Consider the following 24,735-nt stretch of genomic DNA (forward strand, 5'->3'; position numbering starts at 1 on the left):
AGCTTCGAAGAACTCAGGAGCGAGGACTTCCTGGGGCTCATGTCCATGGTAGGTGAGTAGAGCCTCTACCAGGGGATCCATATCAGGCAGAGTAACAAGAGGGACACAAACTTGTGACAGGGACATCATGCGCTCAGGAGCCATCCTATTGGAGAAAAGGTAAGAAGTGATGGTCCAGTTCTGAAAGCCGTTACGTAACCGAACACAGTCTTCCTGCTGAAGACCTTCTCTAGCATGATGGTCCAGGTCTTCTATAATCACTTCTATTCCCACATCGGCTACACTCACAGGAGGACTTTATTTGTATAGCTATATGCAAACACATCTGACTCACAAGGCCCAAACAACTCCCCATGTCCTTCCACAGAACCCCCATGCAGACACTGGCTCTGGCCTGATCCAGCAGTCAGTGCTGTCAACTCCCCAGCAGCTTAGCACCTCCACCACTACCCTCCTGGCTCAGACCACCACCACCTCTAGCTAAACATGAGCAGTATCCTGACCACTGGCTTCCTCCTCGCCCTACTACTTATCAACAGGGGAACAGTTTAGCAGCCCTCTCAACTTCACATTACTGCTCACAGCTTTACAAAAATCCTCCCTCAGTGCTCTCTTATAGAGGGCACAAGGAAAACCGGGAGTGTCAAATATGCAGGCTTGTTTCTTCAATGGAAGGGATGAATGCCTGCTTTCCACCCAGACAGGCCTCAAGAGAATCCCTCAGAATCTTCCTTCCTAGACCCTTACGTAGTGGGTTGGCCTAAGGCTGCTTATATTCTAATGCTAATATTGGGCCCCAAGGCTGGTTGCCCCAGAAACCAGACATTGTGAAGGTAAGGCACTGAGTGACCCTGCCCCCAAGTTATTTCAGATTGGTAAATAAAGATACTGACAGCCAATAGCTGAGCAGAAGAGAATGCAAGGGAAGGAAAGAGAAGCCAGGGTTAGGAGTCACTAGAACTGTCCCTGAGGACTGGCCATTTGAAGTTAAGAGCAGCCCAGATGAAACATAGTAAATAATAACTCAAGGTTATCGATAGGAAAGTAGATTTTTTTTAACAGCATAGGGGGCAAGCAGATGCCCAGCTTTTGTACTGTTTAAGGTTTATTGTAAATATAAAGGTTGTGTGTGTCTTTCATCCTGGAACTAAAGGGTTGAAGGTGGGATAGAAACCTCAGGCTGGCATTTAAATAATTTCTACCACAGCACTATCCTGAGCATCATTTCTCAGTCAGAGAACAAATACATCCTTAGGGGAGAAGTCACATACACTTTGCAGTTTGGTGACCTCTACTTTATCTGTATGACCTAGACCACACCTGATCCCCCCATAGGCCCTTAGACTGCTTTAAGTTTTATTGTGTACATGGGATTGAGATAATTGTTACCAGGAAACTTTCCCCCAAATTGTACTGTACTTAAATGCCTAAAAAATAAACTGCTAGTACTGGACTCTGGAAGTTTGAACCAACATCTGCTAACTAAGTCCTGTTGAATCAGATTTCCTTCTTAACCTCTCTCAGATTGTTACTCCGCTGCTACTCCGACCCCAAGTCTTCTTCTCTGCCTTCTAAGTCCAACCTGCCTGTGAAATATTGCTAGTTCCCTTGAGTCCCACAAGCCTCAAATGCTGCTTTGTGGCAGGTCTCTGGCCACTGCCTACCAAAAACTGTCCTGTATAACAGTCTCAATGAGTTAAGGTGTAGCAAAACTGGAGACTGGGACCCTAGCCATATCTCTGAAGCTTACCAGCTCTGCAGGGCCAGTGACTACAGCACTAGGCTGGAGACTGCAGGATACATCCTTTAGCAGAGAGCACTCCAGTGAGCCCACCTGCAAGGTTTGTGGGAAATGCAAGGCACTCCTAGCCTCACTTTCTGGTCTACAGGTTTTCACACTGAACTCTGCTTCATTTAAGACATACAGAGGATCAGTAAGAGAACAGGAAATACAAATCAACAGGCACAGTCTCCTAACAGATTAAGGGGACTTCAACAAGTGTTTCAAAAGGGTGGAATACAACTTGCTGTGTATTTGTACAGAAATCAATAAATAACAGATAACTTGTGGTTTAGTTACAGAATGGAATGTTAAATGGCAGGAAAAATGAAATGAGGCAGACATACAGTATCTAGCTACATAAAGTTTAAAAATATAATTATAAACAAAGAAAGCAAAAAATATCTATACCCATGTTATTACTTATGTTAATTCTAAAGCACTCAAGGTGATACATACACATGAAGCAAGCACATTGAAAGTAGAACCTCAAGGGCCGACAGCAACTTCTCTAGGGCTAGCCCCTCTGGAGAGGAAGCAGTGTAGTGAGAAAGAGATGCTTTCAAACCGAGACCAAAACTATTTCTTTAAAAGACCAAAGCAAATAATAACATAACATACACAATGGAGAACTTGGGCAATGAGCACACAGATATCAAATATTGTATAATTGAATTTTTAAAAACTAAAATTCAATGTTATTAAAATACTAAACATGCAGAAATAGTATTTGCAGTAACAGAAGACATATTTCTTGTTTCAGGTTGTTTGAGGCCAGCAAAGACAGCTCATGGAATAGTGTTCATTCTCAGTCCTCAGCTGTTCCTCTTCTGGAACAACTTGTACGTGGTACTCAGAGCATGATCTCTTTGGAAACATTTCTGGTTTTCATTTATTGTCCGAATCACCGAGCAGATTCCCCCTCAGGTTTGGTTGACTGAAGAACCTAACCTGTCTCTGAGCATCCACATCAAACCCAGAAGCTGAGGCACAGTATTTACTAACTCAAATAGTTCTGAAATCTGCAGTAGAAAGGACTGGATAAAACTGAGCCATGAGAAACTCTTCTTTGATTTTACAGCAACATTCAATACTCTGGTGTCATGCCAAGAGGTAACAGGACATGGAAAATGTGACCATTATGGCTCATCCATATTTCTTAGAAGTCAACAGAGAGGCTGGAACACAGATACACCCACAGAGTGAACTATAAGCCTATACGTGTTTCTCCGAGCTGGTGTCTTCAGCCCAAGATTAACAGTCAACTGAATGGTTTGTTCTGTGAGTCAAATTCAACTGATTCTCTAATTAAATAACCTGCTCCTGCCTCTCGAGTCAAATTCCCAGAGAGGGAAATGCAGGTTTTGGTACTTACTAGAGATAAGACACACCACTGGCAGCCAGTCCACAGGCAACTCTCCTGGCCACTATCAGGAGAGCCTACTGCATGCTATCAGCCACAGGCAACTCTCCTGGCCACTATGAGGAGAGCCTACTGCATGCAACTCTCCTGGCCACTATCAGGAGAGTCTACTGCGTGCTATCAGCCACAGGCAACTCTCCTGGCCACTATGAGGAGAGCCTACTGCGTGCTATCAGCCACAGGCAACTCTCCTGGCCACTATCAGGAGAGCCTACTGCGTGCTATCAGCCACACGCAACTCTCCTGGCCACTATCAGGAGAGCCTACTGCGTGCTATCAGCCACAGGCAACTCTCCTGGCCACTATCAGGAGAGCCTACTGCNGCAACTCTCCTGGCCACTATCAGGAGAGCCTACTGCGTGCTATCAGCCACAGGCAACTCTCCTGGCCACTATCAGGAGAGCCTACTGCATGCTATCAGCTGAGACAGTGTCACTTTGCACCAGGCTGCATCATCTGTGTCAGATGCTTGTTTTTCAAAAACCATATAGACAAACTCCTCAGCACAGAGCAAAGTTTACTAAAGGACATCATGATGACACTGAGTAGGTGAAATTGTTGTGGTTAGTAGTTATTCCTAGCAGCAGCAAGCTGTGCTGGGCAGCATGGGGATAATTCCTAACTGAAACCACAAAATGCTGCCCACTCATGCTAGCCTGACAGCTCAGGGACCCTGACACATCTCAAGCCTTCCTCATTTGCTCCACTGAATCCTGTTTAGTACAGTCTTTCTTTTCCTATTTTTCTTCCTCAAAGAATTTTATAATTGAATAAGATACAATTTTCCCTGGTAATTTTTCAAAGTGTGTTGAGCGAGTACATAGTTTTCAAAAGAAATTCAACCCTCCTATGGAGTTCATGTAGTCTTATCAGAAAATTGACTTTAAAAAGTAACTTGATGCCTCACGTGCTCTTTGAATCTTTTTATGAGCTTTTAAAGCCTCGTTTTTAATAGCCAAAATCATGAAATCCCGTTCTCTATCCATTAAAAATGAAAAATAACTTAGCCCCTTAAAACCTTGGACAAAAGTCAAAATTCATGTGTGGAGCGTGGGCAGGGGCCTTGTTTTTGAGAGCAGGCCTCTCACTGGGACTCACTGATTAGATTGGGCCGGATGGACAATGAGCCTCAGGGAACCCTCTGACTCCATCTCTCCAGGACTAGGATTACAAATATATTCCACTTTGCTCAGGTTATTTACACAGATACAGGGGATCAAACTAGGGTCCCCCTGTTTGCACAGCAAGTGCTTCACTAACAAAGCCATTTCCTCAGTCCCAAACTAGGAGTCTTAAGGTGCAGCTGCTATATGAACTTTAACTTCAGCCCAGCATCGTCTGTCCTAAGGCAAAATGGCACCAGGGCAGCACTTCAAAGCCAGTTGCCAAACCTGATTGGGGGCCAGGGGAGGGGAGCATCCTAGCCGTGCTGCCAATAGTAACAACAATGAAAGTGCAACACTATCTTACATATCTAAAGTTCTCTGCCAAGTTTTCAGATATACAAATCAGAACCTTGGAACTAGAAACGGCAGGAGTGGGCTACAAACTTTCAGGTTCATACCTGAATCAACAAAATTGTACCTACTTATGAAAACATACCTGTTGTTATTCCTTTCATTAGTATAACTTCAAAAGTTCAAGTAGCCAAAAGACCCCAAACACCATTCCAAATGAAAAAGCTAATCTGTTCTCTTTGGTTACACTAAGCAACTCCACTCAATGTTAACTTTTTGTTGCTAGACTATTTAAAGTTCATCTCACAGTTTCAAAATCTTTATAAAATGTAGACTGATACCCTGAGTTCAGAAGCAGAGATGGTCAAAATTTAGCTTTCTTTAGAGAAGCTGATACAGTCATGTGACCAATAAAAAAATCAACAATTCAATTACAGATATTTATATTCTTTATCCAGGTCTTTGCTATCACAGATACAAGGTGAGGCTGTGAACCTTCCAAGAATTCATCTCACGGTATGTCCTGTGGCTTGCTGTGGAAAGCTGGGAGGCTAGAGACAACCATATAGGAGGGATGGTTCTAGCAATGTGTGCTTAGCATCAAGCCTTTTGCAGTTCAGTTCTTACACAGAAGTCATTTGGAATACAGCTCTGGCAACGAGTCAAAGCCTAACACTTACTGTAATGCTGTCTGGAAAGCTACATAACTCCCTCTTGAACTTGTATCCCCAGGTACCTGATGAGCCTCAGGCTGGATCCACAAATGCCATGAACATCTTCAGAGGGATATCTATTGCTTGCTTGTATTTTGATAAGTCCAAGCTCTACCTAATTTTATAGGAGACTTTTAAATTCTGTTGTTGTTTGTTTGTTTGTGTGTGTGTGTGTGTGTGTGTGTGTGTGTGTGTGAGTGACAGGGTCTCCCTGTGTAGCCCTGGTTGTCCCAGAACTCACTCTGTAGACCAGTCTTTGAACTCAGAGATCTGTCTGCTTCTGTCTCCTGAGTACTGGGATTAGAGGTGTGCTCCACCACTGCCCAGTGACTTTAAAATTATTAAGATTATTTATCATGGACCTCTTCTAACCTTCCTTGGAAATAACCTATATCTTCCTGGAATCACCAACACTTAAAGGAGTATCCTCAGGTGATAGTAAAACTCTCGCTTTATCAACCTTTCAAACCATCATCTTATCAAAAGATCTCCTCAACTCCCACCTCTTACAAAATTAAAACTCTGTATCAACCAAGAACTCCTGCCTCCCTTCCTGCCAGCCCATGGTAAACAGCATTCCACCTCCTGAGAGACTGGCTACTCTGGATATTACAGGTGAGTGGAAGGCAGCATTTGTCCTCAGTGGTTGGCTCATTTCACTGTGTAGTGTCCTTCAGGTTGACCATGGCAGAGCACTCAACACAGCTTTCCTTTTTTCTTTCTTTCTTTCTTTTTTTTTTTTTAAAGGATGATAAAAATTTAGTTGTGTCTATGCCATGCTTTCATCTAACAAGATGCACAGAGGTTACTTCTATCCCTTGGCTAGTATGTAAAATACAACCAACATAGGTTTGCAAAGTATCTTTTCAATTCTTTTGAATATATAAGCAGAAGTGGAACTGGTCACGTGGAAACTCCATTTTACTTGCTCTTTTAAGACCAAGCCTCATGTAGCCACAGCTGGCCTTGGACTCTGGACCCTTGAACTCCCCCCTCCCAAGTGCTGAGATCACAAGCATGCAGCATCACACCAGATCTACTTTTCTTTGTGAATGAACCACTATGGCTTGTCTACAGTAGCGATACCATGCTGCATGCTCACCAGCAGTGCATGATGTCATTTCTCCACATCATCATCAACACAACATATTGTCTCCTAACTAAAGCCTCCCTGCCTTAAAATTTTTCTTTTCTTTTTTCTTTTTTTAAAAATTTATTTAAAAAATTTTTTGGAGACAAAATCTTACTATGTAGCTTTAGCTAGCCTAGAGCTCACTATGTAGACCAGACTAGTTTCAGAACTCAAAGATCTGCCTGCCTCTATCTCTTGAGTGCTGAAGTTAAAGTTATACGATACTACATCCAGCCTCCTTACACCTTTCTTTATTTCTATAAACTGCTATGCAGTTCTGGTTTGCATTTCCCTGGTAATTGGTGGTACTAAGCTCTGTATACATCTACTACTCACATATATCTGCCAAAGATATCAACTAACCCTGTTTTCTTTGCATAGTTGTGTATGACTGTGTTGTCTGTAGATGGCTAACCTTATACACTGATTTGAAAGTGTCCCCCTCTAGGTTGGCAGAGTTTAAAAGAATTTTTAACTCTTCCAGTGAAGCCTTTTGATCTTTTGGTTTTTGTTGGGAGGTTTTGAACATCTGACTTAATCTGCTCACATTGTGACTTCTTAAAGACTTGCGTATTTCTAGAACAGCCTCCCATCCTAGACTGTCCTAGTTGCTGGCATACAGCAGTCAAGTGATATCTCAGACCAAGACTAACTCCTGACACCTCTTGGTTTTGATTTGTTGTTGTTGTTGTTGTTCTCGATTGTTGATGGCTATTCTAATCTGCTGCCTCTTTCTAACTCAGGTTTTTTAAATGAATATCCTAACTTTTGCCACAACCTGCAAGTGCTGGCATGTGGCATGTTCACTGTCATTTCTCTGAAGATATTTTTCTAAATGTATCATTTCTTTGAGCACTGGCTGTTCTAAAATGTATTAATTTACACATTGGTTAAGTTTCCTGTTTTCCTTTTGTGTGGATTTCCAGTTTTACTTCACTGTGATCAAAATGGACAGCTGATATGACTTAAGTCTTCTTCAATTTATTAAGATGTGTTTTGCAATCTAAAATATGGCCTATCCTGGAGAATACTCTAAGAGAAAAATGTGTGTTCTATTGTTATTACTTCATGGGGTGCTCCACATATATTTATTGGTTGTTAGCACCACCCTAGGTCCTTTCTACTTACCATTCTTTATTATAAATAAATAAATAAATAAATAAATAAATAAATAAATAAAAGCATTATTCAAAGTGAAATGTCAGATCCCTTTCTCCTTATTTTCTGTTTTTTCCACCAATCTTTCTATGCGTACTTTGAATCTGTGCACTCTGTTGCTAAGTTCAAATGTTTACAGCTTAAATCTCTAGAGAAGAGACACTTTTATCCTTCTGTAACATCCTTTACCTCTTACAATAGTTGCATGGTGTATTTATATGGCTTTTTTTTTCTGGCTATGTGGTGTGTGTGTGTGTGTGCATGCGTGCTACTCTCACAGTCTTCCGCAACATTGTTTCATCTTCAGTCTTCCTATGTCCTTGTATCTACTGAGACCCCAGCTTAGATGGTGGCATGCTTACTTAGACCTCCAGCACCACATCCACTGGGTGTGGTGGTGCACACCTGTCATCCCAGCGCTGCAGAGCAGAGACAAATTCAAGGTTATCCTGGCTACACAGTGAGTTTGAGGCCAGCCTCATACATGAGACTTGTCAAAATAAAGTTTAAAAATAATGAGAAATAAATAATCTCTGGGTCACTATCTAAATGGTCCTAAAGTATATGAACAGGAAAATATACTCAATAAATATACTCAAATTTTTAAAGAAAAATAAACCCGATTAAAATAGCTAAAAGTAACTGTAAAAATAAGTGTAAACCAAAATATGAAGTGAGACTGCTGTAGAAAGCATACAGTTTGCTCTTACTGTCTCACTGCCACAGATGACATTGAGTTCCAGTCTTGCTCACTTTATGCAAGGGAAGCCTCACAGGAATGAATGTCTTCTGTTCTAGTTACAAGAGCCAGTGATCTTTGCTCCCTCTGGTGTCTGTACCCAGTACTGCAGAATCTCTGCTACTGTTTGGCTTTGTTCTTTGTGTCCTTGCTACCCAGTAGGGGAAAAACATTTGGGGCTCTCTACTGTGACATCTTCTGAAGTCATGCATGCTCTTGCCATTCCTTTCATGTTCACTGTCCATTCACTCGTCTCTTTTGCAATGATTTGCATATAGCCCTGGCATTTCCTGGTACTAGAGATAGACTCAGGTTATCAAGCTTAGGGCAAATGCACTTATCCTACTGAGTCATTTTGCAGGGTACACCACACTCAGTAATAAGCTACTACACTGTTTACCAATGTGGTTCCATTAGTTTACACACTCATGGTCAATGTATGGAATCCAAACCTTTAACAGACATTAAAGGGAGTGTTGTAAAACTTTACTTACTTGAGTATGCAGTGGCACACGGTTTTTTTCTTTAGTTTTCCCATTGCAGTAAAACCTAAGTTATCATTTAACCATATATTGGTAGTGACTAACACTAAATACGTTCACATGCTGTCTTCTCACCATTATTATTTATCCAAAAGTTTCTACTGCTCTCATCAAACTAAATACATTAGACATAACTTCTCTTTCTCTCCTCCCTCCTGCTGCTGATCTCTGCCCTGCCTTCAGTCCCAATGAATCGGCCTATTCTAGGACTTCATATACATGGAATAAAAACATATTTGCTTCTGTGTTGGACTGGTTTTACTAAGCATGTTTGTATAGTCTTTCTATACTTGTGCATACATAAAACTTGTTTCTTTTTATATTGGAAAATGCCCAATAAAATATAAACACATCTTGTTTTTTTTAGCTGTGGTCAATTAACAAAATTGGTGTATAGTTTTATTTTTTTTTAATTTTTTAGGATAATTTCCTACTTACCTTTAACCATCAACTTGACACAATTTAAAGTCACCTGACAAGGAAGTCTCAAAGATTACCCACATCAGACTGGCCTGTGGGGATGTCTGTGGGAGATGTCTTGGATGCTAATTGATGTGAGGGGGCCCATCCTACTGTGGGTGGCACCATCCCTATGCAGGTAGCTATATAACACAGCCATGCAGAGCAGTGTTCCTTCAAAGTTTCTCTTCCAACTTTGTGCTTAAGCTTCTACCTTGACTCTGTCCTCAGCAATAGATTGTGAACGAGAAGTCCAAGGAGCCCTTTTTCCCTCTTTTTTTTTTTTTTTTTTTTTTTTGAGACAGGGTTTCTCTGTGTAGCCCTGGCTGTCCTGGAACTCACCCTGTAGACCAGGCTGGCCTCGAACTCAGAAATCCACCTGCCTCTGTCTCCCAAGTGCTGGGATTAAAGGCGTGTGCCACCACCGCCTGGCCCCTCTTTTTGATCAGTGTTTTTAATCACTGCTTAGTAAAACCAGTCCAACACAGAAGCAAATATGTTTTTACTCCATGTATATTAAATCCTAGAATAGGCCGATTCATTGGGACTGAAGGCAGGGCAGAGATCAGTGAAAGAAAAGAGAGGAGAAATATACCTTGCAGTGATTTTTCTGTGTCACACAGAAATTCAGTTTAATTCTCCTAGAAAAATCTGTTTTCCACTGTGGCCACTCCATTTTATACTATCACCAGCAGTGCCCAGAGCTCCAGTTTCTCCTCATTAACACTTGGGGTTTCCTATGTTTCTATAATAATCATGGCAAGCATTAAATGGTACTTCATTGTGGTTCATCAGTGGCCAGGTATTCTGTTTGCTTCTGTTTTGATTTTAGAGATAGGGTCCCCAACTTGTTCTGTATAGAGGATGAGCCTCTTGTCCTCATTTCCCAAATTCTGGGATTAAAATTGTGTGCCATGCCCTATTTTACCAGGTGTATATTTCTCTGATAGAATGCCTATTCAAGCTAAGTCTTTTGCGTGTTTTTGTTTTCCCTTTGTTTGAACCCAGGGCCTGGCACATACAGGATGTTAGAAGCTAGCCCTCTGCCACTACAATATGTCTCTAGCAGCTGTCCAGTTATGGGTATTTGTTGCTGCTGTTTTCGTATGTCTAGTCATCTTAGACACAAATTCCTATGGGAGAAATCTGTATATTTGTTTGGTTGGCTGGTTGGTTTTTGACAGTCTCACTGTGTATCCCAGACTGGCTTCAAACTTGTTAAGAAGTCCAACCTGGGGGCTGGGTACGGTGGTGCATGCCTTAAGTCTCAGCACTTGGAAGGCAGAGGCAGGCAGATCTCTGCGATTTTGAGGCCAACTTGGTCTACATGAGACTCTATCTCAACATACCCCAAAAGAGTCCAAGCTCACTTCAAACTCATGATTCTTATGCCCCAGACTACCAATTACAAGAATTATAAGGCATGTGCTATCTCAGAGATATTACTTATAAAAGTTTTATTTCATTCTATAGGTTTTGTCTACATTGTAAATTTGCTTTCTTGGTAGTATCCTTTGATTCACAAAGATTGTATTCTGTAGTTTCAAGGGTTCAATCCAAGGACCTTAAGTGTGCCAGTCAAATGTTCTACCACTGAGCTACCAAGCGCCCAAATTTTAATTAAATCTAACGAATTTCAATAAAGTTCAATTTTATCATTAAAATTATTTTTATGACTATTATTATTAGTGTTGTTGTTGATGCACGCTGTCAGGGAGGGTGCACTGCTGCAGCGCATGTCTGAGACCAAAGGACAATCCTGTGGGACTGAATCCTGTGGGACTGAATCCTGTGGGACTGAATCCTGTGGGACTGGATCCTGTGGGACTGAATCCTGTGGGACTGGATCCTGTGGGACTGGATCCTGTGGGACTGAATCCTGTGGGACTGAATCCTGTGGGACTCTTCCTCCTCTCTTTCCGTCTTCAGGGTTCCACAGTTGAACTCAGGTCACCAGGCTTACACAGCAAGTGTTTTACCCACTGAGCCACCTCTCTGGCCCTTCAATCTATTTTTCTTTGTTGCCTACACTTTTGGTGTCATATCTTGGGGGGAGGGAGGGCCAAATTCAGTGTTGTCAGGATCTTTGACAGTGAGCCGTAACATTTACTAGCCCTGCACTCATAAAGTCTAAAGACAAACACCGGTTTTGACTGCACTTTAGCTGGCAATAGCTTCATTTTTTTTTTTTTTTTTTGAACAGTCTCTTCAGTGCCTAGATTCTTTTGGTTAATGATTTGTTAAAAATGTAGTGCTCACCAATGAAAACAGTTCCAACTCTGCTCACAGAGTAAAGAAACATCTGTGATGTGATTAATTACTTTTTAATTTCTCCGAATCTATCTCAATTGTTTAGTCTAGATTCTAGAACACTGAGTTTCTTAAAGTTGGTCATGTATGCACATCAAACTATCTCTTGCCTTGTAAACACTCCAATTGTGTGCAAGGTATATAACATAAGGAAGGGGCAGGGTAAAGAGATGAGAATAAGACTACAGAGTCCACACATTCTCCTCTTGCAGTGAGCCTCAGGGTGAGCCTAAGGCTCTTTTTCCTTTGTGTTCCTTACTGTACATGCAAGGGCTTTTTCCTAGTATGTACCCAAAGACATTCATACTTAACTTCCCTGTGACTGCTAAGAGAAGAGTGACTTTAAACAATAATATTTAAAAGAGCTTCCCACTAAAATACTATCTTCAGACAGACTCTAACTATACTGTGAACATGCATTTGCAGTGAGAGAGCGAACCTTTCTCTCATAACCAAACAACACCTTTTGAAATTTGAGCAGAGGCATATTTGGTTTAACACCTACCGACTTTGAGTGTTCAATCCATTAAGATGACTCTCTCTGAGTTCAGACACTAATGACAAAACCATCTGTAAAACAAAATCAACTGCAGGTCAGCTCATACTGCCACATGCTTGATTACCTCATCTCCATTCCTCTTGCTATGAGGGACACGTCCCTTACCATTTCCTCCCCAACTCTCAGAAAGGAAGGCAGTGTCACATAACACTGGCTGCCATGTGGGTTTCTACACCAAATGTCTTGGATTTTGCTGAAGCAATGGGTACAAAGGTCATCAATGTCCTAGAATTACATCAATGCCACAGAAAATTAAAACATATTGAGCTTACTTATTTTCTTCCTTTTTAGGCTCCTTTAAAAAAATGCTTTTCATGTATATGTCTTCCAAAACATCAAAATGGCTGATAACCACCCAAGATCTCATTTTTGAAAGAGTATAATGTGTGTGGGTGCATATGTCACATGCCCAGATGGAAGCCAGAGAACAGCTCTGTGGAGCTGGTTCTTTCTTTCACCTTTCTGTGGGATCACACTCGGCAAGCACAGGTACCCACTGGACCATCTTGAATCCCTTCAGTGGGGCTATTTTAGATATTAGATCTGTTCTGAAGTCCAGGCTGTGTTTATATTGGTTAAGAGATGCTCTTCTCAGAAATCTGAGTAAGAGGGACATTGTGAGAGTCTGAGGGTACCTCACACCTTACAGTACAACCAATTTAAACTTATCCCCTGACCAGCTTACAAATGAAATTCAGACTATGGTTATTTTACTTGGCTTTGAAAATTACTAGGGGTCACCCCTAATCTACTTTTCTAACTGCTGGCCTGGCTACCACCCCAGAGGTGTTCTCCAAATATTTGCTGTTTCTCCTGGCCATGTGCTCCTGGTAGATCCCCTCTCATGGCACTTCCTCCTCCTCCTCTCTTCCTCATTCTTCCTCCCTTCCTCTCTTCTCCACTCCCAACCAGGTAATTCAAAATCCACCCACCTCTAATCCCTCCAGTAACTGGTAGTAGCCAGTTTTATGTAACCAAAAACAAGGTTTCAACAAAAAAAAAGCTGGTAACTTTGAAAATTCACTTGGGGCCTAGACCTTCAGGTACAGAATTCAGCGTTACAGAACTAAGCAATAGCAAACCTCCACATCTTCCTGGTGCTTGGTCAGTCAGTGGCAAGTCTACCCCAGGTAAAAAACAAACAAAAGTTCAACTGAAGGAGGGGACATCCCATTTGCCCTTCACATAATCAGTGAGAAATCCAATAGTAATGAAGTTAGATACTCACATTTTTAAGCAAACTAGGATAGTAATCAATAGACTCATATCCAAGACTTTTGGTAAAAAGACAAACTTCTTTCATGTCGAATCTGAATGTGGAAAGTACATGAGATAACAAACCCTAGAAAACAAACAAAGAGAAAAGTCAACTTCTCCCAAACAAATGGACAAAGCCTGGAACCTGTGTCTCCTGTGAGTGCCGGGTTCCTGTAAAACCAGTTACTTATCTTCAACTCAAGACATCAAGCAGAAATGCCAGCACTAAAATGAGTGCATTAAGAGAAAATTTAGACCAAAGTTATTGTGGAACAAGACTAATGAGAGGCAAACCACACTGACCACAGAAGAGCCCGGTCAGCACCATCTCTAAACTGTGCAGACCATGCAGTTACACACACCAGAGCTTCACACTTGCCACTACACTTACAGCCTCAGCAAATGTCCTTTATCACAGACTAGATGCAAGAATTTAAACCTGAAAAAGACCACCACCTTACCGAAAAGGAAAGGAGGGTTACATAGAAATGGCTCCTAGAAATTGACTGCTAAAAAAACTAAAGTTATTATCTCATACTGTTCACTGAATACATGAGTTTAGTACAAAGAAGTCAATGTAAATAATTAGACGATAAGAAAATATAAGTGCTTTCAAGTGTCTAGCTGAAGAAAACATCTGCTAACTAAAAATCAAAACATGATAGGCAAGGTTAAAGGGGGAAGCTACTTTTTAAGTAAAAATAGAATTTTGTCCTTTTCAGAAAATGATGTAAGCACAAATGAGAAAGAATGTCAAGGAATGGCTGAAGGTTACATGCAGAAAATTGCCATATGAGCTCCCAGATGGCAAGCATGAAGAACATAAAAGTTTAGTAAAAGGGGTATTCCTAAGGAAGCCTTAAGTGCCTAAAACCACACACTAAACAGTAGTCCTCATGAGTAAGCTTTAACCCTGCTGCCCTCAGCATCAACCCAGTGAGTGAAGGCTTTGGCAGGCAAGGTCTTGAAGCTCTTAGGAGTTCTCAGAGGCACAGAGTTCCTCAGAGAGTGAAGCACAGCTCCCCCCCATGCTGAGACTCCCAGGTCTTTGCTACCTGAACATGATATCTTAACGAACAAACAGAGACCCAGGCCTTCCTGTTAAATCTCTATCAAATACTTTTGATCTACCCGGCGACACTGAAGAAAACAAATCCCAATTGGACACTAGGGATTACACTAAAAAGTCTCATTTTACTGTCGTGCTGCAAACAACATCTGACAACAGGGATGAGAAGAGAAAAGCAGCATATACGAATGTATAAAGATGGGTATCCATGACAGCTGAGAGCAGGACAGGAGACAAGGCACTCAGTCCTGGGTCAAGCTCCATGGTGGGCACAGACCCCACAGCACACACACTGGGTGTCTGTGTCTTTGTGGTATCTATCAGTGTACTTGATTCTACTTCATCATGAAATAGTTGACATATTCAAAAATAATCAAGGGCACATGACAAACTTTATCAACTGTGAGATTTGGAGACATTAGAACCCAGAGACACAGCCCTCATTATTGACAGAAGTGAACATGCTGAAGGAGAGACGCCAGAAGCACCCATGGTAGAGTCGGCTTTTGGAGCTTGTACTGCAAAGGCTCCTTACTAAAAGGAGCGCTGACTACTTGGAGCCACTTGTATGTTACTGCTGGTTTTCCTTCTGTTCAAACTTGTGCTAAGAACATAAAGTAAATAAGCTTCATACCACACAGAAGCATGTGAGGGCCTCAGCGAGTAAGCAAGGAACACTGAGGCTGGACCCCACATGGGTGCCATTGAGGTACTGTAGGCAGAGGAGACCTAGCCAGTATCAAAGGCATATGGAGGCTGGAGAGGTCAAACAGGCTTGGTTTGGACATCAGCAGCTCTGAGTTTAGTATGAAAAAGCTAGGAGGGAGGAAGGGAGGGCAGCACTGGAGACCCTGTCCTCTAACACCAATACAGAAAGCAGTTTGTATTCAGGAACTGCTGCACCTGCTTCACAGACCTGCACTCCAATCCTCACACATGTCAATATTCTTACTGAACCTTCCTTATAGGTAAGGACACCGAGACACAGGTTAGATGCTGCCAAAGGCTGGATCTCACCCACCTGGCAAATCTCCACAAAACCCCTAGATGCAAGTCAGAACATTCTCAGTGTAGGCCCTTAATGGCCTCAGTCACTCTACTTTGAAAGCCAAATGTCTCCTCTGGGCCAAGAGCCCTGATCCCACCTCTCTGAAAGAGAAGAGCAAGCCTTCTGGTTCTCCTAGTCAGAGCTTTACTAGGAGTGTGTGCATGTGTGTGTGTGTGCGTGTGTGCAAGTGTGCGTGTGTGTGCATGTGTGCACGTGTGCGTGTGCGTGCGTGTGCGTGTGCGTGTGCGCGCGCGCCAGGAGGGAGTCCGTTCCTCCAGTTCTGAGTATGAGTTTGTGTGTGGGGAGCAAGTTCTCCATATGAGCTAGCTTACATGTAGGACTGAATTCTAGTTGTCAGATCTGCATGGCAAATGCATTTATCCACTGAGCCATCTCTCTGTTATATATTTTAATCATAACAAAGCCGCATGGTTTAGCATCTGCCTGCTTTGTGTACAATTCCCTGCCATGAACCGCTATGGAGCAGCACAATGGTCCAGCCCCAGGTTAAACAGGCAGCGGTCACAAAAGCACACACTGTGTCGTGCCCTGGGCTGACAGGCTCTAAGCAAGCTTTAGTCCTGAAATCTCTCATTTAAAAGTAGATTTCAGGGGCTGGGAAGAAGGCTCAGCACTTAAGACCACTGGATGTTCTTCAAGAAGGCCCAGGTTCAATTTCCAAAACCCACATGGTATTTGACAACCATCTGTAATTCCAATCCCAGGAGATTTAAAGCTGTCTCTTACCTCTGAAGTACTGGGCATGCATGAGACTCCTAGAGTTAACATTAAAGTAAGACACTTAAATATACAAAATAAAAAATAAAACTTAAACTGCAAAATTAATTAAGCTGGGTTGAGGATGTATCCCAGTGGCAGAGAACCTGTCGATTCTCAGCACAGTGCCACCTAGTGGCAAGGGCTTTAAACACAGAGCCATGAAAAGCAAGGCACCGGTTGGCTGCACTGAGAGAAGGGGCAAGCTGATCGGACCTGAGAAGCCCTCTGATGCCACCCGAGAGGATCCAGTAACATGAGGCAGTAACAAAGAACACAAGCCAGTGTCTGCAAACAGAATATGGACAAATAAGCATGTGCTGACAGTAAAGCAGTGCACACATCAGCAAGCCCTTCAGAGGTGGGAGTATAGAAACTAACATGACTACAACACTTCAAATGTGTGTGACCCTTTGCATGTGCACCTGCTACAGCACTCATGCAGAGCTCAGAGGACGGTTTCCCAGAGTCCTTTCTCTCCAGCAGTCACGTGTGTCCCAGGATCAAACTCAAGATTATCAAGGTTGGCAGCAAGAGCCTCCACCTGCCGATGCCCCTCACTAGCCCACATACAATGACTTTTGAGAAGAGGTGTTTTATTTTTACATGTTGCCTGAGTGGTTGCATGCATGGATGTATGTGCGTAGTGTGCATACAGTGTCCCTGAAGGCCAGAAGAGAGTATGAAATCCTTTGGAATTTGAGTTACATAAAAGGCTGTGTGCTGCCATATGGATGCTGGGAATCAAACCTGGGTCCTCTGCAAATGGTCTTAACCTCTGAGCTGGCTCTCCACAAAAGGATTTTTAAGTCCCATGTTGGTTCATGAAGAACACTGGAAAGGCTTTGTCTAGGAAGGCGAGCTCTCGCGGGTGTCTTAACTCAACTGGGCAAACCTCCCCTCTTGTTTTCAGACATTCTGGTTCCTCCCTACCCTGCTGTTGTCAGGGCAACGTGTGTGCTCCTGAGGGAACTGAGGAGGATCACAATAAGCATGGCCAAGGTAGACAGAGGGGCTGTGGGTGGGGCTTAGCTCAGACTAGGAACTAGTAGAGCCAAGTTGTGGTGGATATTCCTGGACCAAGACAAAGCATTTATTTTATGCTTTTTAAAATAGTTTCTTTGTTTGATCATTAAGATTTTTTTAGAATATCCACCACTGTACTCTTTGTTGATTATGTCTCTTTATTCATGTTTTTAAATAAACAAACAAAAAACTAGAACCTTTTATTCATTCATTCAACAAACTCATTGAGAGTAGTATGTATTCCACAGAAGCTGGTAGGATGAGAAACACCACACCCACCCACACACACTGACTGTGATGGGCAGCAGAGACAGGAACTTAAGTGCTGTAAGAGGTAAGATGGTCCATCAGTGTCTATGGAAACAGAAGGAAGGATGACCCTAACTCAGTTTTCTAAGCACTTCAGAACAATAGCATCTGAGCCACCTCAAGGCAGCTAGGGAAGGAGGAGGTGTACATGAATGATGTGGGCCTGGGTAAAGCAAGGCTAACACGCCTGAGCAAGAGATGGAGCTGGCACCAAACAAGTCATAATGGCCAGGCACCATGGCTGCTGCCCTCACAGGTTCCTAAGCATCACATCTGGCCAAACTTAACTTTGTAACCTATTCATCTGGCTCTAGCAAGTTTTTTTTCTTCTTCTTCTTCCACGGAAGCCCACATACATCTCCTGCCTGCCTGTCTCTAGCTGCCAAACTTACCCTTTATCTTTCAAAACCCATCTTTCTCTGAGATCTCTGTTCTGCTCTCCCAGAGCCGCATGAGGTCCTGTTCTATCTGGGGGCCAACAATGCTGTTTTAAACACACACTCCAGTCCACTTGGTACCCACAGGCTTGGGAAAGAAGGGGTTGTCTTACCATCTCTTACCTTCCCTGGAGTAACTGCAAGCTATCCTCACACTTGATTCAAATTCGGCAGAACGGAAAACTCTTTTCTCTTACAGACTTCCTTTTTAACTTTTTACAAAAGAACAAGAGAAATTCTGTTTTTTCACAACTTGCTTTCTTTTCAGATCATAATATACCCTCAAAACTAAAAGCATGACACTGGTATGTACTTCAAAGAGAATGACTCAATTTGGTAACCTTGCCAGAGCCTCATACTGCTATGGACTTTACCCCACAGATAACATGTCATTTTACAGCCCATGGTAGCCCGGGGCCTTCTAGAGTCTTAGGATACCCAGAAGGGACAGGGTAAGCATCAACAAGCATTAACACTGTAGGGACAGTTCTGGAAAATTCCAAGGCAAGCTCAGTTGAATTTAAATCAGTTAAGCAGCTGATCTTCACATTTTGAAACTAATTTTCATAGGTTCATGCAGTTGGATTACTGTGTCTTCCCCAGTTTGCCTCTTAGATACATTACAATGTTTTGACCTCCCTTTTCATGAGTCCTTCTAGAAGTATCCAACCTGTTAGTCTAGAGTGACTTCCAGAGGTAGAGCTGTCTGAACACTAAGCAGATGAAAGACCTGTGCCCCAAAACTAAACTAGCCACTCCCTCTTGTATTTTTGCATATTTGTCTAAAAAAAGTTATGACATTATAATATTATAACCAGAACTCTTTTTGTTTGTTTGTTTGTTTGAGACAGGGTTTTTCTGTATAGCCCTGGCTGTCCTGGAAGTCACTTTGTAGACCAGGCTGGCCTCAAACTCAGAAATCCGCCTGCCTCCACCTCCCAAGTGCTGGAATTAAAGGCGTGCACCACTACGCCCGGCTATAACCAGAACTCTTATTTGGCTATACTGATATTTCTAAATTAGCAGAATCACCTACAAGTGATTTTTAGTTTTCAACCCTGGATATGAGGCTGAAAATTGGGCTTCTGTTCTTGACAACATCATCATAAATTACCATGTCTTTCTGATGCCTCCCCAAGTTTACACAGATGATCGGAGCGTAAAACTAATGTATAAGCTTCACCTAAATTTATTCCAGAAGAGAAAGCATAGAAATGCTGCTATCTCCACCTCTCAAGTAAAATACAGTGGCATACACTACAGAGCCCAGGAAGGAGGTATGTTGCACAACTTTTAAAAATGGATGTCAGAGCTGGGCATGGTGGCGCACGCCTTTAATCCCAGCACTCGGGAGGCAGAGGCAGGCGGATTTCTGAGTTCGAGGCCAGCCTGGTCTACAAAGTGACTTCCAGGACAACCAGGGCTATACAGAGAAACCCTGTCTCGAAAAAAAAAAAAAATGAATGTCAGGAGCTAGAGAGATGACTCAGATGTTAAGAGCACTGGCTACTCTTCCAGAAGACCGAAGTTTGGTTCCTAGCACCCAGATGGCAACTCACAAAGCTCTATAATTCAGTTCCAGGGAATCCAATGCCACCTTCTGACATGACGGCACTAGGCACACAAGTGTCACAGAGACACAGATTCAAGCAAAACACTCAGACACATTAAAATAAATCTTAAAAATGTTTTTTAAATGTGTGTCAGAGGTTTGCATAAATGGGAATACACAAAAGGTTCTGGTAAGAAGACTTCAGTGTCACCAAATTGTGTACTGTTTGGGTATAAACTGAAGTTATCAGTGACACCCTGACATAGGGTTGGTAGTAGAACATCACAACTTTCCTAAAATAAAGCAAAAAGTACAGTAGGACATGTGCTGAGGGAAAAGAAAAACTCAATGACTTGGCAGGCACCTTGACTTGGCTTACATAGAAGTATCCAAGTGGATGGCCTTGTTGGACATCAGTAGGAGGAGAGGCACTTGGGCCTGAGGGTGTTCGATGCCCCAGTATAGGAGAATGCCAGTGTGGGAGGACGGGAGTGGGTGGGTGGGTGGAGGAGCACCCTCATAGAGGCAGGAGGAGGGGATAGGGAGCTTCCAAAGGGGAATCCTGGAAAGTGGAAAATATTTCAAATGTAAATAAAGAAAATATCCAATCAAAGAGGGGGGGAGGAGGGAGGGAGGGAGGAAGGGAGGGAGGGAGGGAGGGAGGGAGAGAGAGAGAGATCCAAACCAAAAAGAAATGGACCCAACTTACAGGTATACTCACAGCATTATCTGAATGGAAAGAAATGTCCCCTACAGGGTCAAGTTTTGAGTTCTTACTCCTCAGTGAGATAATACATTCTTAACAAAGAGCCAGTGTGCACTACTGCAGTCTGAGTGTGTTTACCTAATCATGCCACTGCAATAACACAGGGTTACTGTCTCATATCCACCTGGAGCCCACAGGAGCTTAGCAATATCTGAGCTTAGCAACAGAGCAAATCTGAAATTACAAAATTTCTTTTATTTCAATCCATGATTTAAGCCATGAAATGATTTCTAACTTGCTAGAATCCACAGTGACCTCCATCCTAAATGGAAGAGTTCTTAATGTGAAAAAGAGGCCCACAGAAACCATGAGCCAAGACACACCTTTACCATACCACATGGTTGCAAAACAAGACTCACAGGGGTCCCTGAGAACTATACCCCCTATACCAAGGAACACAGAAATGTCTTGAAAATAGTTCAAAGCTGGGCGGTGGTGGCACATGCCTTTAATCCCAGCACTTGGGAGGCAGAGGCAGGCAGATTTCTGAGTTTGAGGCCAGTCTGGTCTACAGAGTGAGTTCCAGGACAGCCAGGGCTACACAGAGAAACCCTGTCTCGAAAAACCAAAGAGAGGGAGAGAGGGAGAGAGGGAGAAAAGAAAAGAGTTCAAATCAGGGAGTAGGGGGTATAACTGGGTTTTCCTTATAAACTGAAGCCCTAACTTTCAGCAACATGAACTTGCCACTCAGCACTCCTTTAAGTCTGTGTTGACACACTACATTGCTGATATCCCTTATGAGGACTACAGAAGTGCCAGGGGTGAGTAGGTTTAAACAAATCTAATTTCCCCACTCTCAGCACAATTGATACTTAGCTGATAATTCTTTATGGTTGAAGGAGTCCTAGGTATCCCTCCCCTCTAACTGCCAGTACAGCTCAACTCCTCCAGGTTACAACTATGAAAACTATCTGCAGACACTGCCAAATCACCTTGGGAGGAAAGTGCCTCTACACAGGGGCTTGCATTTAAACACACCTGCAGTCTGTAGCTACATCCGCTCCTCCTTCCCTCCTCCTCATGCGCCCTTCCCACCCACCCCTCCTCCCTGATAGTTTGTTTCTCTTCGAAATAGAGAGGAAAAAAAAAAAAAAAACAGCTATCAACATCAGGAGGGTAGAAAGAAACCATGTATGTAGTTTACAGGCTCATGATCTGGCTCATAGCAGACACAAAGTGCACACTAGATTCTACGGAGAAGCACCAGCACTGATCCAATGGCCGAGACAGGCCAAACACCTAGAATCTAGCAGGAGTCCCACAGTGTGGGTTCTGCCTCATGCTCTGTGTGCTATTAGCTATTGCCTGTATTAGACTTAAGCATTTGTCATTTTCCAAACTAGAGATGATGAGGTCTCTATAGTCTGTCCCTAGATCCACCCTTCCCGAGACGCTGGAGGTAGCATGTTTGTCACTACCACCACAGGCTCAGGGTATGCAGTCAACAGGATCTTTGTACAGTGTTCTCCAAAAACATCTCTTGGCTCCATCCATGGCATCCTCTTGTGACTTCACATTCAAACACCACAACCCAGGCCACGACTACTTCAAGAGGCCCAGCAGCCATACCCCTGAGTTCAGGGTCTTCCATGGGGAAAGTCCCTAGGCAATGAAAGGCAAAGCATTTTTTTCATTCTTTGTTTCATTTTGTTTTCTTTTGTCTTTTTTCTTTTCTTTTTTCAAGGCAGGTCTCATACTGTAAGCCAGGATGGCAGGGAATTCACCATGTAGCCTAGGCAGGCCTTTAACTTGCTATAATCCTTCTGTTTCAGCCTCCCAGCTGATGAGATTACAGGCAGCAGACACCAGCCCATGCCTTTATGTCTAATACTCAGTGAGCCCTACTATCCCTAACATGGTTAATTATTAGAGCACAGAAGCTTTACACAGCAACCATCTCATGTCTCTGTAGAGCTCAGCTCCGTTTCCTGCCTGTGTTCCAGCCCTCACCCATTCTCCAGGACCTTTTAACCCATTCCCCTCTCCTAACAAATAATATTCCCTTTCTTGTCTCTCCTCTGTAGCCTAACACATCCTAGCATTGGGTTCATCTTACTGGACTTCCAAATTAAAAATGAGACAGGGATGTGGCTCAGTGGGCAGAGTCCTTGCCTACCATCTCTGAGGCCCTAGGTGGAATCCCCGGCACTACATAAAGCTAGGTGAGATCATGTGTGACTGTAACTGCAGAAGGATCAGAAACTCAAGGTCATCCTCATCTATAAAGCAAATTCAAGTCCAGTCTTGGTTATATGAGACTTTGCACCTATATAAACAAAAACAGACAAAATGGGCCAGGTGGTAGTGGCACATACCTTTAGTCCTAGCACTTGGAAGACAGGGAAAGGCAGATCCTTTGAGTTTGAGGAAGCCTGGTTTACAGAATGAGTTCCAGGACAGACAAGACTACAGAGAAAAACCCTGTCTTGAAAAACAACAACCAAAAAGACAAAACAACCAGAGTGATGTCATGTGTTCCCATAAATTTTTAAAGTGTATGACAAAAAGTTACTAAAGATACATTAAGTGGTTCACAGAAGAATGCACTCTTGACTTTGGCATGGAATTTTCTTTTGATAGTGCATTATTCAAATCCTCAGCATGCCAACTTAAAGGGTAGAACTAATTTTTCCAGTCACTCTTTGCAGTTTGGCATCCCTGGCCAACACTAATTATTGCAGACAGATTCTGTGACTTTTCCTTCAAAATCTTGACTTCAATTTTCCCCCCTTTTAAAATTTATATGTCCCACTGCAGCTTAAATGAAATGACCTACAGTAAAAACCTAACTGGTGTGGTATTTTTAGGCCCTCTTTCATGTGAAGTAAACACTCAGAAATCCAGAGCTTTGAATCAGTTAGGCTAGTAAGCAAGGCAGAGGCTGCCTCTCTGTACTGCCTCCCCATGGCCACTGTTTACACAGCCCACCCAGAGCAGGTGCAGGCAGAACACAGCTCCAAACATAACAAGGTCTGCAGTCTCTACTTTTGCTTACAGAACTTCTGGCTTGCTCACTCAGTTCCAGGAGGGAATAAGAATCGATTTTTCAAAAGTCAAAATCAAAAGGCATAAGAAAATTAGCTTGGATGCAATGGTACAAACAGGTACAACCACAGGAAGTAAAACTTGTTCAGAATAATGTGCACAGAAAGACAGATCTAGAAGCATGGATTCTGCTGAGGAAATGCGTGAGGAACATGCAAAAAACACATGACAAAGCACAGAAACTCAACTCTTTGCAAACACCCCCAAGAATTCTGCCTACCTCCTTTTCTAATGTCATGTGGCACTGGTCTTATGAACCCCAGTTCTTCTAAGTCCACTCTGGATCCTCTCCTCCCCAGTGCCCACATAGCTGGCACTACTCAGACATCACACTGCAAATGAAGGTGCAGAGACACCACGAACTAGACCACTACACAGGTGGAAACACAGTTTATTTGGAGAATCAAACTGTTGGGATGGGGGCGGGGGAAGGCGCAGGGAGGGCAGGTCACAGAGAGCAGTGGGAAAAGCCTGGACAGTTTTATGGGGACAGGTATGAACAGGAGGAGGGATGGGAGCCAGAAGAGCCTGGGAGTTAGCATAGGGGTTTTGATCCATTACAGAATGTTTGAGTGAATCAGGAACTAGAGGTCCTGTGCCTAAGGTAGTTGACTGTAAAGGGTGGGCAGGGGGTGCCTCACAGGATTTCTGAGGAATGCCAAGTAAGGTTTTTGTTTAACGAAAAGCAATTCTTCTGCTTACCTGGTCAGAATCCAGCCTGAGCCAAGCCTAGGCTCTTATTTTGGATACTGTCATCATCGCTGACATTTTGGAGCCCCTTTTTGGACCTAACACAACACAACAGATCCCACCATGAAGGCTTCTATTTCCAACGGAAATGCTCAGGGGCTTAGCACTGCGCAGCTACCCTGGAATGCTTCCTTGGTTGATTTGCTCGATTGTCCCCTGGGCTCGTTGTTCCAGCCACAACACCATTTGCCACTGGTCTTTCTGCTGCCATGAGTTTCATGTTTGCAGCCCACAGGCTGGTGCTTCTCACCTCAGGTCAAATGATTGAAGGCAGACTGTGGACATCTCCCCACTTTGTAACTTCCAGTCAAAATTTTGATGTGCATCCAGGAATGGGACTCACTACCCTGAGCTGGACATGGAAGCATGATATATTATTATACTTATGAGGGGTGTATCATTTTTTGGTCATTTTCCTTCTGCTAGA

The 24,735-nt window shown here is 43.0% G+C and overlaps 1 protein-coding gene across 1 annotated transcript in view; it reads right to left on the minus strand.

The window, feature by feature from the left end:
- Window positions 1–24,735, minus strand: part of Fancc (FA complementation group C) — an 88,469-nt gene that overhangs the window by 35,630 nt on the left and 28,104 nt on the right. Inside the window, exons 4-6 of the mRNA XM_021215556.2 lie at window positions 13,501–13,614; window positions 12,219–12,283; window positions 1–145 (exon numbers count right to left, since the gene is read on the minus strand). The exon at window positions 1–145 is cut by the window's left edge and continues 7 nt beyond it. Of these exons, the coding sequence (XP_021071215.1) occupies window positions 1–145; window positions 12,219–12,283; window positions 13,501–13,614 (324 nt within the window). The remainder of the gene's footprint in view (window positions 146–12,218; window positions 12,284–13,500; window positions 13,615–24,735) is intronic.

Source organism: Mus pahari, chromosome 16 (genome assembly GCF_900095145.1).
Source record: "Mus pahari chromosome 16, PAHARI_EIJ_v1.1, whole genome shotgun sequence".
Classification (NCBI taxonomy): Eukaryota; Metazoa; Chordata; class Mammalia; order Rodentia; family Muridae; genus Mus; species Mus pahari.